Here is an 18,769-nt window from a genome sequence, read left to right on the forward strand (position 1 = left end):
CATGCAGAAATTTGGGGATTATTGGTTACCACAGCATAACAGTAAAAGCTGGCTAATATACCAGGACATTCGGGGAAGTCTGTTGAAGAAGTTGAACAGAACCTGCTGCTGAGTCTTTTCTCAGGGTGCAGAAAATTTTCTCTCCATTGTCTCTGTCATGAGAAGTCTATTTAGGATTCCTGAAATATCTAAAAATGAGAAGCATCTAAGTTATTTCTTTAAATTATTTTTTATTGGTCGATTTTTAGAGACAAAGGGAGAGAGAGAGAGAGAGAGAGAGAGAGAGAGAAAGTGAGAGAGACATCAATTTGTTTGCTTCACTTCTGCACTCATTGGCTGATCCTTGTATGTGCCCTGTCTGGGGGTTGAACCCGCAACCTTTGTGTATCAGGATGATGCTCTAACCAACGGAGCTACCTGGCCAGGGCATAAGTTACTTCTTTTTGGTTAATAAAAAGAAATATTAAACTCAAAAGCCATTGGAATTACTGTACTACCACAAATGAGAACAAAATATTTTATTTTTCTCAATAAAACTATAGCTTACAATAGTATTTACTAAATAAATTATATAATTTTTCTTTTACAAGCAATAAACTAAATCACAAATATTTCAAAGACAATGTGTATGTACACAACATAAGGCCTTTTATAAATAGCTCTGCTTTTCTCATTTCACTAGTAAACAGTGAAAATATCTTCATAGAGGCTAGTTATCTATAAAGTATATGCAGACCTATTATACTGTTGTTAGATAAAACCAATTTAAACTTTTAATGACATAGGCTATGATTGTAATTTTACAAAAAGAGCAGGAGTTATACTTTATATACCATTTTGCACAGATGGATTTTTAAATAATATATAAGCAGATTATATGTGTTTGCTTATGTATAATCATTGGATTCATGCAAATGAAGTAATGCAAGTATCAATAGGAAAATAGCACTTTCAAGTCCAAAAAAGTGATTGGCAATGGTATAGAAAGCAGCTTAAATATAGTTCATGCAGTTCTTCACAGTTTGGCAAGCAACAGCAAATGACAGGAGAGTGTGGTATTTTTCACATCACATCTGCTGATCAGCCCATGGACCAAGGCTTCGCTGGCATCCCACAGACTCCCAAGTCTAGTTGATTATTTCTCTGTGTTGTGGGGCTCAGCCAAGTTCCTTTGGGAAATTCTGGAGTGAAGGAACTTCTCTCCGACTGCATTCATGTGTCATCCAAATGTGTAGGTGGTCACCATTTGCACTTACTGGGAGGAAAAGAAAGAAAGCTGTAAGGTTTGAGTTTGACATTGATATATAACAGTTCCTCATGAGTAGGAACACAAACTCATTATTTCTCCCAATGATTTTGCCTGCGAAATGTGCAGGTTGAAGTGGGGACACATTAGGCTAGGATTTTGCAATGATGAGCATAGCCTACATACATTTCTATGGTAGCCCCACAATATGTACTGACACCAAGGTTTCTCAAGTCCCTACGAAATCACAGCACTGTGCTTGCAACTCAGAAGGAATCAGTGCCACCAAAGACACACTCCTGCCTTCCAAGTGCACAGGGCTTGGGAATGTGCTGTGGTATAGCAGGTCGGAAGCTAATCAGGACAACCTAAACATGGTCTTGAACTTGTGAATGCTGTGTTCATTTTCAAACACTGCCCTTGTGGCTGGAGAATAAAAATATATCCAGTGAATACTTCACCTAAAATGATAACCATTTAAAATCAGGCAGCTAATTCCATCTGTGACAGTTATACTAAGATACACAAGGGGAAGCAGTCCCGTGCTCAGTCTTCAGAGACAGATACAGTGGGTTAAATCAGGGGTCCCCAAACTTTTTACACAGGGGGCCAGTTCACTGTCCCTCAGACCATTGGAGGGCCAGACTATAAAAAAAACTATGAACAAATCCCTATGCACACTGCACATATCTTATTTTAAAGTAAAAAAACAAAACGGGAACAAATACAATATTTAAAATAAAGAACAAGTAAATTTAAATCAACAAACTGACCAATATTTCAATGGGAACTATGCTCCTCTCACTGACCACCAATGAAAGAGGTACCCTTCCAGAAGGGCGGCGGGGGCCGGATAAATGGCCTCAGGGGGCCGCATGTGGCCCACGGGCCGTAGTTTGGGGACCCCTGGGTTAAATCTACTGACTTTCTAATTATTACAGCTATAGAACATTATGCAAGCTATTTAATCTTCTTTGTACCTTATTTGTTTTATCTGTAAAATGAGGGTAACAAACCCCACTGTATAGGGTAGTTGTGAGGGATATGGAGAGACAGAGTGCATAGGTATATGTACACAAATATACAATACAATGCACAAAAATTATATTCATATCACTAAGCACAGCAACTGGTATATGCTAGTGCTCCTAAAATTGTCGTTAAGAAGGTTGGAGATGGATCACAGAGATTGTGTGGCCCAACACTTTCATTTGGAGGCTGAAAAAGCTTGAGTAAAAAGTTTGACTCTGAAAATTATTAGGAGCCCTGGCCAGATAGCTTGGTTGGTTAGAGCATCATCCTGAGGCACAGAAGTTGCCAGTTCAATCCCCAGTCCTGGCACATACAGGAGCAGATTGATGTTTCTGTCTCTCTCACTCCCTTCCTCTCACTGAAATCAATAAATAAAAATAAAATTATTAGGAAAGAAACTATGTCCAATATAGATGCTTCTATTTAAATAATGAGTATTTTATCACATAATTTGACCCTGTTGTTAGTTGTAATTTTTATTAACTTACCACTCTGTTTAATAGTTGATTGTTCCCTCTTATTAATCTGTTTAGAGAGGTTTCCCTGCTTAAATATACAGTATATTCAAACTGGGATTGACAAATCACCTTTCAGAAATAGCTTGAGTGTTTGGTGTTCTGAGCTATAGCAGTGGGAAAATGGGAAGTTGCCCACATCCTTAGGACAGATGTTGTTAAGGTGGACTTTATTTAGGCTCAATCTGATCATTTTGATGTGTGGTACATTTCAATCAGTAATATAAAACCCCACATAAAAGAATAAGGTCCTGCTAATTAGCTTTGAGCCCTGCTTTTTAAGAACCAAAAAGAGAAAAGTAGATGATAGTTCTGCTCTACCAGTCCTGTAGGTCACAGCTGAAGTTCTGTGTCTGGTTTCTAGTGCCAAACTCTGAGAAGGACATTGATCAATGAGTCATGCCTGAGAAAATCTACCAGGGAAGGGCTCCAAACCCAGGACTCCATGCAAATGGCTGAAGACCTAGGCTTTTTGGTATACAAAATAGAAGTTGTAGAAATAGGGCATAATAGTTGTCTTTGAATGCCTGAAGGCTAGCCATGGGAAAAAGGGGTGAGGTTCTAGGTTAGTCCCAGGACACCTGAAAAGTGTGACACTGTCATCAGCAGTAGTGGCACAGGTGGCTGCAACCTTAGGCTCCCCCATCAAGCATCCCGATACTCATACTCACTCACATCCTTCCCCAGTACATGGGCCCAGTTTGCTATCTGCTGCAACCCAGTGAGTGAGACTAAGTGAATCCAAACCCAGAACCGGGACAAATTTGTGAAAGCCAGTTTTGCTTCAACCTGGAAGTGCTTTCTAACCAGAGTAAAGAAATGAGTGGTCACTAAAGGGGGGCAGTTGCTGTCACCAGGGGTGAGGCTGAGGCTGCCTGGCCTCTGGGTAGAGCTGAGGCAGAAAGCTGTGTGTCCTAACAGGGCACTTAGAAGGCACATGATATGTGGTGGCCAGTAGAGAAGACTTGGAAGTCATGGCTGAACTGTGTCAGATAATCACAAAGTTCTGTTTAAACCACAAGATTCTATTAAATACTGTTGCAATTTTTAAATGAGAGGACAGGAGACAGACAGATTCCCGCAGGTACCACGACCAGGATTCACCCAGCAACCCCTGTCTGGTGCTCATGCTCAAATCAACTGAGCTATCCTCAGCACCTAAGGCCAAATCTTGGACCAAGCAAGCTATCCTCAGTGCCTGGGACTGATGCTCGAACCAATTGAGCCACTGGCTGTGAGAAGGGAGGAAGAGGGAGAGAAGGGGAAGAGGGAGGGGAAGAGAAACAGCTGCTTCATATGTGTGCTGACCGGGGATTGAACCTGGGATGACTGCATGCTGGGCTAGTGCTCAATCCACTGAGCAAACTGGTCAGGGCCATAATTTGACATTTTTATACCTTGCAATGTGATCACCTTACTAATTCTAGTAATCATCTGTCACCATGTAAACTTATCACACTATTATTGACTATATTCCCCTTCCCCTTTTCCATTGATCTCTCATCCTCCTTTCCTCTGGCAACTATCCCTTTGATCTCTGTGTTTATGAGTCTATTTTTGTTTTGTTTGTTCATGTTTTTTTTTATTCTAAAAAATATAAGTGAAACCATATGGTATTTGTATTTCTCTGTCTGACTTATTTCACTTAATATCCTCTAGGTTCATCCATGTTGTTACAATTGGCAAGATTCCACTCTTTTTTATTGCTGAATTATATTCCATTGCATATATGTACCAAATTTTCTTTATACATTCTACTATTGATGGACACTTGGCTTACTTCCATATCTTAACTATTGTAAATAATGCTGCAATGAACATAGAGGTGCATATTTCTTTTCCAATTAGTGTTCTGTATTTCTTCAGATAAATACCCAGAAATGGAATTGCTGGGTCATATGGTAGCTCTGTTTTTTTTTTTTTAAATATTTTGAGAAACGTCATCATACTGGTTTCCACAGTGGCTGTACCAAAAGTGAATCCTTGTGCACAGTTGTACAATACCACCAACGCCAACACTTGTTATTTGTTGATTTATTAAAGATAGATGTTCTGACTGGTATGAGGTGATATCTCATTGTGCTTTTGATTTGCATTTCCCTGAGTAGTGATTATGTATACCTTTTCATAAATCTGTTGGCTATCTTTGTCTTCTTTGAAGAAATATCTTTTCATGTCCGTGGATAATTTTCAACCAGATTATTTATTTATTTAGTTAGTTATTGATTTGTATGAGTGCCTTATATATTTTGGATACAAATTCCTTATTAGATATGTAATTTGAAAATATTTATATATTATCCCATTTGGTAGGTGGTCTTTTTGTTTTGTTGATGGTTTTCTTCATTGTGCACAAAATTTTAGTTTGATAAAATCCCATGTGTTTATTATTGCTTTTGTTTCCCTTGCTTACGGGGACGTATCCACAACCACTCAGACTGGTATAAAATAATTTCCTACTTATGTTTTCTTTTAGGAATTTTATCATTTCAGGCCTTATATTTAAATCTTTAATCAATTTGAGTTTATTTTTGTTTATTTTCATTTTTTGGTATCTGTCCAGGTTTCCCAACACTACTTGTTAAAGAGACTGTCAGTTTCCCCAGTATATATTTTTACTTCTTTTGTCATAGATTAATTGACCATACAAGTAAAGGATTACTTCTGTGCTCTCTATTCTGTTTCATTGAACTATGTGTTGGTTTTTATGCCAGTACCATACTATTTTGATTATTATACCTTTGAGTATAGTCTAAAACCAGACAGCGAGAGAAATGGTGATATGAGAGATACTCCTCATCTCTCCCCTTGAAATTTCAACAAATTCTATAACTATATGCAGAGAAAAAAAACCCAGATGAACCTGAAATATACACACACTGGATATACAAAGGTATGATCACACAAGAGGGCAGGCCAAAGCACAGAAGAAAAAATAATACCAAAGGACTGAGTCTTTCTCCTTCTTCACGGACCTAAGGGAGGCACTGTTTGCACAGGCTTTGTCTCAGACCCAGATGAGCTGGGAGGAGAGTCTGGGGGGAAGGAACAGAGCAAGGGATGATGACCAAGAACTGGGAGCAGGGCCACTTCCCGGCATCTGCTGCACCCGTGATTGCAGGGCTGAGCTATTATAGGCATGAGGTGCACACAAAGCCAGTGGCACGCTCCCAAGAACTGCAGGTGAAAAGCTTGTGGAGATCGGCCCACAGGACGCTGGGGCATGCTTGTTCTGCCTGCCCAAACAGCAAAATTTAGCCTTGTGGCACTGGACACGCTTGATCTGGGATCTGCGCGCCATGGGCTCTGAAGCTCGGGCACCGGTTTGCTGGAGGGAGTTTAGTGTGTATGGATGGGAAACCCCTGATCTATGATCTCTGCCATAGCTGCTCCCAAAACTCAGGACACCAGCTTGTGGTGTGCACCCCTTGCCCAGCCCAGGGTTGTGCTTGGCGAGCTTAGAATGGTATCAGAGGGTGACTCTGTCACCCCAGCCTCCTGGTTCCTCATTGCTCCCCTAGCTGTGAAAACAGAAGTGGTTGTGTACCCCCCCTCCACTAGGTCTCTAGGATGCTCTCTCCTGTGAGAGGCAGGGGCACCCAGTAACTAGATCCCCTGCTCTGTTGGGACATGGGGAAGGACCCTGGAGGACTCCTGGTCAGGCAGTGCCAGTATCATAAAGTTGCAAAGCCCTAGCAATAAGCCCCTCTTACCAATGTGATGACTCTGCCTTCATCATTACAAAGGCGACAGCTAAGCCTTAACAGATCACCCAAGAATCTCACAGAGGCAAATCTTATAGTGCAGCATCCCCGGCCAGAAAAAGGAACAATCATCTCCTATTGGGGTTATTAACAATATCATCCACAAATGCCATCAAGGAAAAAAAAATCAAATATGGATATACAAGACAGAGACATAGCTCAGATAGATGATGAAAAATCTCCAGGAAAAGATCTCCATTACATGGAAACCTTGGAGCTTAATGACAGAGAGTTCAAAATTGAAGCTCTAAAGATACTAAATATGATACAAGAAAACACTGAAAGGCAATTTAGTGGGCTCAAAAAACAACTTAATGAACAAAAAAGTACTTCACTGAGGGAATTGAAACTATAAAAAAGAACCAAACAGAGATGAAAAACTCAATACATGAACTGAAAATGAGGTAACAAGCTTAGCCAATAGAACAAACCAGATAGAGGAGAGTCAGTGACATTGAAGACAGGCAACTAAAGATACTACAGAGAGAGACTCACGGATTAAAAAAAATGAGAAAGCCCTACAAGAATTGTCTGACTCCATCAGGAATAGCAATATAAGAATAATGGGTATATTAGAAGAGGAAGAGAGGGAATGAAGAACATAGTGAAGCAAATAATCAATGAGAACTTCCCAAGCCTGTGGAAAGAATTAGAGCCTCAAATCTAAGAAGCACACAGAATGCCAATTACCTCAACACAAACTGACCTACTCCAAGGCATATCATAATGAAATTATCACAAATCAATGACAAAGAAAGAATCCTCAAGGCAGCTAGGGAGAAGAAGGATATAACATAGATATAAAGGAAGGCCCATTAGGCTATCATCAGATTTCTCAGCAGAAATTCTAAAAGCCAGAAGGGAGTGGACCCCAACATTTAAAGTTCTGAAAGAGAGGAACTACCAACCAAGATATCCATCAAAACTATCCTTCAAATATAAACAGGATATGAAAACATTTACAGAAATATAGAAGCTGAGGGAATTTATCACCAGAAAATCCCCACTACAGGAAATACTAAAGGGGATTATCAAACCAGATATGAAGAACAAAACAAGACAAAATTACAAGTAAAAAATTTTTAACAAAACCAAGGATAATCTATGACAACAATAACATAAAATGGGAGAGGATAAAGATCAGCAGTAACAAAGGAGGATGGAGTGCAGAAGCACTCATGAGATAATGGACTCTAATAAATGTGATAATTTTTCTTCTAATAACCTAATGGTAACCACTCCTGAAAATGCCACTACTGAAACACAAAGCTTAAAAAAAGAAGAAACAGAAGATAGAAGTATGGAATAAAAAAGAAGAACCAAACAAGACACAAAGCTATCAGAAAGCAACATATAAAAGGGCAATAGGAAATCCTCAAGTGTCAATAATTACACTAAATGTAAATGGATTGAACTCACCAATAAAGAGGTATAGAGTAGCAGGTTGGATCAAGAAGCAAAACTCAACAATTTGCTGCCTTCAAGAGACTCATCTAAGCCACAAGGATAAAAATGGATTAAAAGTGAAAGGTTAGAAAATGATTCTCCAAGCAAATAATATCCAAAGAAAAGCAAGAGTAGTATACTCATATCTGACAATGCTAACTACAAGAAAACAAAGGTAACCAGAGACAAAGATGAACATTTCATAATGATAAAGAGGACAGTATATCAAGAAGACATAACACTCCTTAATATATATGCACCAAACCGAGGAGCACCAAAATATATAAGACAACTACTAACTGATCTAAAAGTGCAAACTGAAAAAAATATAATCACACTTGGACACCTCAATATGCCATTGATGGCTTTAGATAGATCATCCAAACAGAAAATCAATAAAGAAATATCAGCCTTAAATGAGACACTAGAACAAATGGACATAACAGACATCTACAGGACATTTCATCTCAAAATGTCAGAGTATACATTTTTCTCCAGTGTACATGGAACATTCTCAAGAATAGACCATATGCTGGGCCACAAAACCAACACCAAGAAATTCAGAAAGATTGAAATTATACCAAGCATATTCTCTGACCATAAGGCTTTGAAACTAGAATTTCAACTGCAAACAAGAAGTAAATACACCCACAAAAATGTGGAAATTAAACAATATATTTCTAAAAAATGAATGGGTCAATGAAGAAATGAAAGATCAAAAAATATAAACAGACAAATGAAAATGACAACACAATATATCAGAATCTGTGGGATGCAGCAAAAGCAGTAATAAGAGGGAAGTTCATATCATTACATGCTTATATGAAAAAGCAAGAGAATTAAAATTAATTAAAAAAAAATCAAGAGAGAGCCCAAGTAAACGAACTAACATCACATATTAAGGAACTAGAAAAAGAACAAAAGCAAATCAAAACCAGCAGAAGAAAGGAAATAAAAATTAGAGCAGAAATAAATGAAACAGAGAACAGAAAAACTATAGAAAAAAATTAATATAACAAAGAGCTGGTTCTTTGAAAAGATCAATAAAATTGACAAACCCCTGGCAAGACTCACTAAGGAAAAAAGAGAAAAGACTCATATAAACAAAATCCAAAATGAAGGAGAAGAAATTACCACAGATATCACAGATATACAAAGGATTATCGCAGAATACTATGAAAAATTATATGCCACCAAATTCAACAATCTAGAAGAAATGGATAAACTCCTAGAACAATACAGTCTTCCTAGACTGAATCATGAAGAAGTAGAAAACCTAAATAGACCGATAAGCAGGGAGGAAATAGAAACAACTATCAAAAACCTCCTCCAACCCTGACCTGTGGTGGCGCAGTGGATAAAGCGTCGACCTGGAAATGCTGAGGTCGCCGGTTTGAAACCCTGGGCTTGCCTGGTCAAGGCACATATGGGAGTTGATGCTTCCAGCTCCTCCCCCCTTCTCTCTCTCTGTCTCTCTCTCCTCTCTCTCTCTCTCTTCTCTAAAATGAATTTAAAAAAATTAAAAAAAACCCTCTCCCAAAATAAAAGTCCAGGGCCAGTTGGATATACTAGCAAATTCTAATAAACATTCAAAGAAAAATTGGTTCCTATCCTATCCTTCTCAAAGTCTTCCAAAAAATTGAAGAAGAAACAATACTTCCAAACACATTTTATAAGGCCAACATAACCTTCATACAAAAACCTGGCAAGGATAACACAAAAAAAGAAAACTACAGACCAATATCTCTAATGAATACAGATGCAAAAATCATAAATAAAATACTAGCAAATCAAATACAACAACACATCAAAAAAATTCATCATGATCAAGTGGGATTCATCCCAGAAACACAAAGATGGTTTAACATATGTAAAACAATTAACTTAATGCACTATATCAACAAAATAAATAACAAAAACCATATGATCCTATCAATAGATGCAGAAAAGGCATTCGATACAATACAACATTCTTTTATGTTTAAAACAGTCAACAAAATAGGTATAGAAGGAAAATATCTCAACATAATAAAGGCCATTTACAACAAAACATCAGCTAACATCATACTAAATGATAAAAGCCTTAAAACTTTTCCTCTAAAATCAGGAACAAGGCAAGGCTGCCCACTCTTTCCACTCCTATTCAACATAGTGCTGGAAGTTCTAGCCAGAGCAATCAGACAAGATAAAGAAATAAAAAGCATTCATATTGGGAAAGAAGAGGTAAAGGTTTCACTTTTTGTAGATGACATGATCTTGTATACAGAAAACCCCAAAGACTCCATAGAAAAGCTATTAGAAACAATAAACCAATACAGTAAGGTCACAGGATACAAAATTAATATACAGAAATCTATTGCCTTCCTTTATGCCAACAATAAAATCTCAGAAAAGAACTAAAAAAAATCCCTTTTACAGTAGCAACAACAACAAAATACCTAGGAATAAACATAACAAAGAATGTAAAGAACCTATATACTGAAAACTACAAAGCATTATTAAAGGAAATTGAAAAAGACACAATGAAATAGAAAAATATTCCTTGTTCGTGGATAGGAAGAATAAATATAGTTAAAATGGCCATACTACCCAAAGCAATATACAAATCTAATGCAATCCCCATCAAAATGCCAATGTCATTTTATAAAGAAATGGAACAAAAAAATCATCAGGTTTATATGGAACCATAAAAAAACCTCAAATAACCAAAGTAATCCTAAGGAAAAAAAACGAAGCTGGAGGCATAACAATACCTGACTTCAAACTATACTACAGAGCAACGATAACACTGGGGAACAAAATTTTTGTTGCATCCACAAAAATACTTGTTCTTACCTAATTCAAGTGTGCTGATCTCAAATCTGACATTAGTTTTTCTCTGTAGCTAGTTTTATTGCAATTCAAGGTTCTCATCTTATTGTAAAATTTTCAACATTTAGTTTAACATAATGAAGCAGAATGTCTTCTTGGGCATCATCTTTGTGAAAATATAATAATTTATATAATGTAGTAAATACACTAATACACTAAAAATATGATTGCATCAGAATTTGTCTATCATTTCAAAATAGAACATATTAAAACACTATTTTAATCATAAAATTTGCACAAAACTTATTTAAATTATACAGGTAAAAGTTTGCATTTTTAGCTCTTGTGTTTGTGTACTTGTTGAGGACGATCTCGTTTGATGCTCCAGCAGTAGTCTGCTCATCACTAACAGCTCCAAGATTTTCGGGAGCCTGACCTGTGGTGGTGCAGTGAATAAAGCGTCAACCTGGAAACGCTGAGGTTGCTGGTTCAAAACCCTGGGCTTGCCTGGTCAAGGCACATATGGGAGTTGATGCTTCCTGCTCCTCCCCCCCTCCCCTCTCTATAATGAATAAATAAAATCTTAAAAAAAAAAAAGATTTTCGGGAAACTTATCAAAGTGACTGTTCAGGAAGTGAATCTTAACGCTTATGTTACATCCAATGTCACAGAAAGCCAACAGCATCCTTTGAACCAGAAGTTCATAGTTTTCTGCTTTTTTGTTGTCAAGGAAGTTCTTTGTAACTGCCACAAAAGACTGCCATGTTGCTTTCTCCTCCTTATTCATCTTCCTGGCAAATTCTTCGTCACATATGAGGGTTTGAATTTGGGGTCCATCGAATATACTTGCTTTTATCTTCTCGAAAGACAAGGCAGGAAAAGCAGAAATAATATGTTGAAAGCATTCACTTTCTAAATTCAAAGCCTGAACAAACTGCTTCATTAAGCCAAGTTTGATGTGAAGAGGGGGAAAAATGATCCTGTCTCGATTAACTACAGGTTCTTTCACAATATTTTGCATCCCTACTTCACGCTTCGGCCACTCCTTCTGTGTCAAGTGTTTCTCCCGAGCTCGGCTGTCCCATAAACACAGAAAGCAAGAATAGTTTGTGAAACCTCTCTGTTGTCCTAGCAGGAAATTTACCATTTTAAGATCCACACAAATGATCCAGTTATGCTCCTCATCCTTCAGAAAGTTGAGGACAATTTTTATGTCATTATAATCTTCTCACAGATGAGTTGAATAACCAATTGGGACCACTGCATAAACATTACCGTTGTGTAGGAGAACACATTTCAGACTTCTTTTAGAGCTGTCAAGAAATAGCTGCCATTCTGTTGGACTGTAAGTGGTAACACCTAGCTGGCTGAGAAAACTACTGATACCATGACAGTAAACAAAGTGTTTGTCTTCGGAAAAAAAGTCCACAAAAATTTGTTCACGCTTCCTGAAACGGGATACTTTAGCTGACCAGTGAAGTACATTCTTTTCTTGAAGCCTGGAGGCTAATAACTCAGCTGCTTTCTTTGATAGGCCCAAATCTCTTACTAAGTCATTCAATTCAGGTTGGCTAAACTGCTGAGGGGTTGACTGCTTGGCATCAGAAGAAGACCTTTCAGATTTTACAAGCATTTCCTTCTACATCTTATCAAAATACACTTGATCACCATGTTCACTTTCTTCATCCTTACAAGAAAGAAAAGTATTGAAAACTGGAACCAGGCCTGACCAGGCGGTGGCGCAGTGGATAGAGCGTCGGACTGGGATGCAGAGGACCCAGGTTCAAGACCCTGAGGTCGCCAGCTTGAGCGCAGGCTCATCTGGTTTGAGCAAAAGCTCACCAGCTTGGACCCAAAGTCCCTGGCTAGAGCAAGGGGTTACTTGGTCTGCTGAAGGCCTGCGGTCAAGGCACATATGAGAAAGCAATCAATGAACAACTAAGGTGTCGCAATCGCAACGAAAAACTAATGACTGATGCTTCTCATCTCTTCGTTCCTGTCTATCCCTCTCCCTGACTCTCTCTCTGTCTCTGTAAAAAAATAAAAATAAAATAAAAGTACTACTTCAAAAAACAAACAAACAAAAAAAAAACTGGAACCAGGAGTGTCTCTGAGTGTGGGAGTGTTTGTTGTATTGCTAAAGGAATATTAGGCTATGCAATCATATGCCGTTTTTTCTTGCTGATGCCCTTTGTATGGATCAGACAGAAATAACAATCACTGCTGTGGTCCTTAGGTTCACATCAAACCATGGGAATACCAAAAGGCATTCCTTTGCATTTTCCTTTTGTCCAGTCATGAAGAATTTCCTCACAATTATGACACACAATATGAGGAGCCTAATTCTTGTCTTGATTGCCAAAGGGAACTTGAAAATACGCAATATATGCATGTGTCACAAATGATGAAATATTGTGCCTTTGACATTGAATTGTGAAATAGCCGCATATATAACAGAAGGTATCAGGACTATTCTTACATTTACGCCTACTTGAAGAAGCCATGATTCAATCTTAAAACAAAATAAGAGGGTATTTTTATCAGATACTAATTTTTTACATTAAAAACAACTACAATTATGTAAAGTGATGTTTGTAAAACATTAATTGCCTTGTGGTTATCTTCAATCCAAGAGTCGTTGCCCTTTAACTCCAATTTAAAAACCAATGTATGCCATTAACTGTAACAAAAAGAAATGAAAAATTGCATAAAAACTAGAGCATACACCAAAAAATGGATTTCAGATTTAGAATCAGCAATGCAGAAATATATAGAAACAGTTCTAAAACCTCATGCAACAGAAAATTAAAAAAAAAATTGTTCCCCAGTGATCAAAACAGCATGGTACTGGCAGAAAAATAGACACTCAGACCAATGGAATAGATAGAGAGCCCAGAAATAAAACCACAAATATATGGTCAAATTATCTTTGATAAAGGAGCCAAAAACACACACTGGAGAAAAGAAAGTCTCTTCAATAAATGGTGCTCAGAAAATTGGAAAGCCACATGCAAAAGAATGAAACTTGACTACAGTTTTTCCTCCTTGCACAAAAATTAATTCAAAATGGGTCAAATAACTAAATATAAGATCTGAAACAATAAATTATATGGAAGAAAACATAAGTACTAAACTCATGGACCTTTGCCATAAAGAACATTTCATGAATTTGACTCCAAAGGCAAGGGAAGTGAAGGCAAATATAAATGAATGGGACGGCATCAGACAAAGAAGCTTCTGCACAGCAAAAGAAACTGTCTACAAAACAAATATGCAACCAACTAAATGGGAGATGATATTTTCAAACAACAGCTCTAATAAGGACCTAATATCCAAAATATATAAAGAACTCTCAAAACTCAGCAACAAACAAATAATCCAATAAAAAAATGGGAAGAGGACATGAACAGATACTTCTCCCAAAGAAGAAATATAAATGGCCAACAGATATATAAAAAGATACTCATCTTCACTAGCTATTAGAGAAATACAAATCAAAACTACAATGAGATACCACTTCACACCTGTTAGATTAGCTATTATCAACAAGACAAGTAATAAGTGTTGGAGAGGCTGTGGAGAAAAAGGAACCCTCATTCACTGTTGGTGGGAATGTAATTTAGTATAATCATTATGAAACAAAGTATGGTGGTTCCTCAAAAAATTAAGAATAGGCCCTGGCCGGTTGGCTCAGCGGTAGAGCGTCGGCCTAGCGTGCGGAGGACCCGGGTTCGATTCCCGGCCAGGGCACATAGGAGAAGCGCCCATTTGCTTCTCCACCCCTCCGCCGCGCCTTCCTCTCTGTCTCTCTCTTCCCCTCCCGCAGCCAAGGCTCCATTGGAGCAAAAGATGGCCCGGGCGCTGGGGATGGCTCTGTGGCCTCTGCCCCAGGTGCTAGAGTGGCTCTGGTCGCAATATGGCGACACCCAGGAGGGTCGCAACATGGCGACGCCCAGGATGGGCAGAGCATCACCCCCTGGTGGGCAGAGCGTCGCCCCCTGGTGGGCGTGCCGGGTGGATCCCGGTCAGGCGCATGCGGGAGTCTGTCTGACTGTCTCTCCCTGTTTCCAGCTTCAGAAAAATGAAAAAAAAAAAAAAAATTAAGAATAGAACTACCACATGACCCAGCAATCCCCCTACTGGGTATCTACCCCCAAAAGTAGAAAACATGGATACGTAAAGACACATGCACTCCATGTTCATTGCAGTATTGTTCACTGTGGCCAAGTAATGGAAGCAGCCAAAATGCCCTTCAATAGATTATTGGATAAAGAAGATGTGGTACATATATACCAGTGGTAGTCAACCTGGGTCCTACTGCCCACTAGTGGGTGTTCCAGCTTTCATGGTGGGTGGTAGTGGAGCAACCAAAGTATAAATAAAAAGATAGATTTAACTATAGTAAGTTGTTTTATAAAAATTTATTCTGCCAAACTTAGCGAAAATTCGACATAAAGTACTTGGTAAGTAATTATTATTATATGCTTTAACTTGCTGTAACGCTGCTTTATAAGTTTTATAAAGTAAAGTTACTTCCCTACTTTATAAATCACCATTACTGTGGAACCAGTGGGCAGTTAGAAAATTTTACTACTAACAGAGATACAAAAGTGGGCAGTAGGTATAAAAAGGCTGACTACCCCTGATATATATAATGGAATACTACTCAGCCATAAGAAATGATGACATAGTATCATTTATGACAACACAGATGGACCTTAATAACATTATACTGAATGAAATAAGTAAATCAGAAAAAGCTAAGAACTGTATGATTCCATACATAGGTGGGACACAAAATTGAGAGTCATGGACATAGACAGGGGAGCAGTGGTTACCAGGGGGAAGGGAAGGGTAGAGAGGGAAGGAAATGGGGGAAGGGGAGGGGCTTAAAGAGAAACAAAATATAGGGTGACAGAAGATGATTTGACTTTGGGTGATGGGTACACAGCATAATTCAGTGTCCAAAGGATGTGGAGATGTTTTCTCAATCTATGTACTCTGATTGACCAATATCACCCTGTTAAATTTAATTGTCTAAATAAAAAAACAAAAAACAAAAATAAACAAACAACTGAAAAAAACAGGTAACACAATAATACCCTTAACTTTCTTCTGTGTGTTTTCTTTCAAGATTGTTTTGGTAATTTATGGTCTTCTGTTTCCATATAAATTTTACAGTTGTTTTAGTTCTGAGAAAAGTGTTATTGGTATTTTGATAGGGATTTCATTGAATCTGTATATTGCTTTGAGCAGTATGGCCAATTTTAATTATATTAATCATTCCAATCTATGAGGGCAGTATATCCTTCCATTTATTTGTGTCCTTTTAAAATTCTTTCTTCAGTGTCTTTTTTTTTTTTTTGACAGAGAGAGAGAGAGAGTAAGAGAGAGGGACAGATAGGGTCAGACAGACAGGAAGGGAGAGAGATGAGAAGCACCAATTCTTTTTTGCAGCTCCTTAGTTGTTTAATGATGGCTTTCTCATATGTGCCTTGACCGGGGGGCTATAGCAGAGCAAGTGACCTCTTGCTCAAGCCAGTAACCTTGGGCTCAAGCCAGTGACCTTGGGCTTCAAGCCAGTGACCCTTGGGCTCAAGCCAGTGACCAAGGGGTCATGTCTATGATCCCACGCTCAAGCTGGTGAGCCCGTGCTCAAGCCAGATAAGTCTGTTCTCAAGCTGGCTACCTCAGGGTTTTGAACCTGGGTTCTCTGTGTCCTAGTCCGATGCTCTATCTACTGCATCACCGCCTGGTCAGGCTCCTTCTTCAGTGTCTTAAAGTTTTTAAAATACAAATGTTTCATCTCCTTGGTCAAATATATTCCTAGGTTAAATACTATTTGTAAATTTATACCACCAAATAACTCAGACTATTGTAAAAAGTTAGTTCCAGTTAAATAAGTCACTCTGAAAAAAATTTAATGTTTTGGTATCTCATAAGATTGGTTAAATTTATAATTCAGTGAAAAACCAATTAACAATAGTGAGTCATTTCTAGCTCTGGTCATCAAAAAATCCTTTATATTCACTAAGTTTTTTTCTTCTCTTAAACTGAGGATGTTGTAGTTCCTGTTAACTTATATAAACTCCCACTCTCATCCCCAGGGTATAAGAATGTCAAAGTTTCTTGAGAACTGCCAACTCTACATCCACATTGTAATGTAATCCTGGGTTGACAAAACTGAACTGGTTATATGAAAGTGCCCATTTTTCACTAATTTATAACCCTAATAAAGCAAGAGGGCCTGACAGGTCTAAAATAGTGTTTTGTGGGATCTGAAAGCACAGTGTCTCCATGCTTGTGAACATGATCACAGTGAGAAGTCTGCAGAAAGCAATTTTATTATCTTTTAAAAAAATATGTACTATAATTTTCCTTCAAATTATAATCCACAAGTCCATCAATAAAGACACAAGAGAGTCAGCTATCTACCTTAGGAAGGAGAGTTGATAGCTTGAGTTTATTCTTCAAAACGTGGCTCATCCAGAAGTCCCTTCAGCTCCCCAACCCAGAGATGTGCTCTTCAGGTATTATTGCCTCAAACACTAACAACTTCTTGAAATGAACTGAGATTCAACTGTTCCTGGACCTGATGGCTTTAGGAACAGAAACAGGAACTGGTGCTTTGGCAAAAAACCCAACCAGATATCAGAGATGGGATGACAGATGGTCAGAATGACATGTCAGCTCTGTCACCAGCTGGACTGCTGTGTGTATGCAAATGCAACCATTTGTCCACGAAGGTGCCAGGGTGGCTTCCTTGCACTGAGTATTCTGAGTCCTGAAGGTAAAGGTGTGAAAATAGTTGGTATAAAAAATAAAAGTAGAGTATTTAGGTATTTCCGTGGGCTTAATCCCTAGTGTGATTTATTCTACATATGTGTCTGTGTGTGAGAGAGACAGATGTATTTTTATTCCCACTTAAACTCAATTGTTTAATTCTGTGAGAGAAACTGCTAAAAAATGTACTCATGTGGTTAAAGATTGCAAAGATTTTTCAATTTTAAAATGATTTAAACACCAACATGGAAATGCAAAAGACTGTGGCAAATCAAGAGCAGTCTGTTCACTAACCAAGAAGCCCTTTCTGAGGGTGGCCTGCCCTACGGGGAAGCTGTAATGCACAAGGTGCCCCAGGAGGACCCCAAAGTGGAGCAGTCCAAGGTGGTCTCAATGTGAAGGGTCTAAGCTCACTTTTCAGAGCCACAGGCAGGGCATCAAAGGTGAGAAGGTTCTTCTCAGAAGACACTTGTTTCAGGCTCGTTTCCTACCCCACATCCCTTTCACTCTTTCCTGACACATATACCCCTCAACCTACTGTTGAAAAATTATATTTAGCCAACAGAATTTCCTCAGACCCAGAATGTGGTGTGAGGGAATCTTGGGGCAGAGCTGAAAGGAGGCGCAACTTCATGACAGTCACACCGGCCACGATGACCGGCACTACCTAGTCCACGAAGTCTCCCCGTTATGCAAGCTCTTCACTCTCTTTTTAAACTACAACTACCTCAGGGTTGAGCCCCGGGACTCCACTCAAGCAGGACCTCACCGTTTCTGGTGTCCAAGCGCCTCCTCATTTTGGTTTCAAGTTGAAGTTCCTTGCCAAAAATATCTCTTAGGAGAGCATTTTTCTCCGGGCTACCACAGGCAGTGAGTCCTTCATTTCCTTTCCCTTGACCCAGCCCGTTTCCATCGGGAATTCCTGAATCTCCCCAGCCCTGCTCTGTTTTCCTTTCTACTTTATATTGTTCTTATGGCTGATGTTCCTTCTGCTGCCACGAGGGCACATGACTTGTCCTGCCTCACCAGTCACTTCAGTCTAAACTCAGCATCACCACACATGCACATAAAAGCTCCGCAACACCTCGCCTTGGCTCTGGAGGCCCCTTCTTCTGGGTCACTAGATTGCCCAGTGTTTGAAATTCAGGGATTTCTGAGAAAGCAGCCATCAC

General features: G+C 38.7%; 1 protein-coding gene across 2 annotated transcripts in view; it reads right to left on the reverse strand.

Annotated features, from left to right (window-relative positions):
* Positions 1-503: 503 nt before the first annotated feature.
* The window catches only part of PIP5K1B (phosphatidylinositol-4-phosphate 5-kinase type 1 beta), a 387,055-nt gene continuing 368,789 nt past the window's right edge, over positions 504-18,769 (reverse strand). For both annotated transcript variants that reach the window (XM_066257135.1, XM_066257136.1), the window contains exon 15: positions 504-1,255. In XM_066257135.1, coding sequence (XP_066113232.1) covers positions 1,253-1,255 — 3 coding nt within the window. In that variant the 3' untranslated portion in view covers positions 504-1,252. The remainder of the gene's footprint in view (positions 1,256-18,769) is intronic.

This window comes from Saccopteryx bilineata, chromosome 2, assembly GCF_036850765.1.
Source record: "Saccopteryx bilineata isolate mSacBil1 chromosome 2, mSacBil1_pri_phased_curated, whole genome shotgun sequence".
In the NCBI taxonomy this organism is placed as follows: Eukaryota; Metazoa; Chordata; class Mammalia; order Chiroptera; family Emballonuridae; genus Saccopteryx; species Saccopteryx bilineata.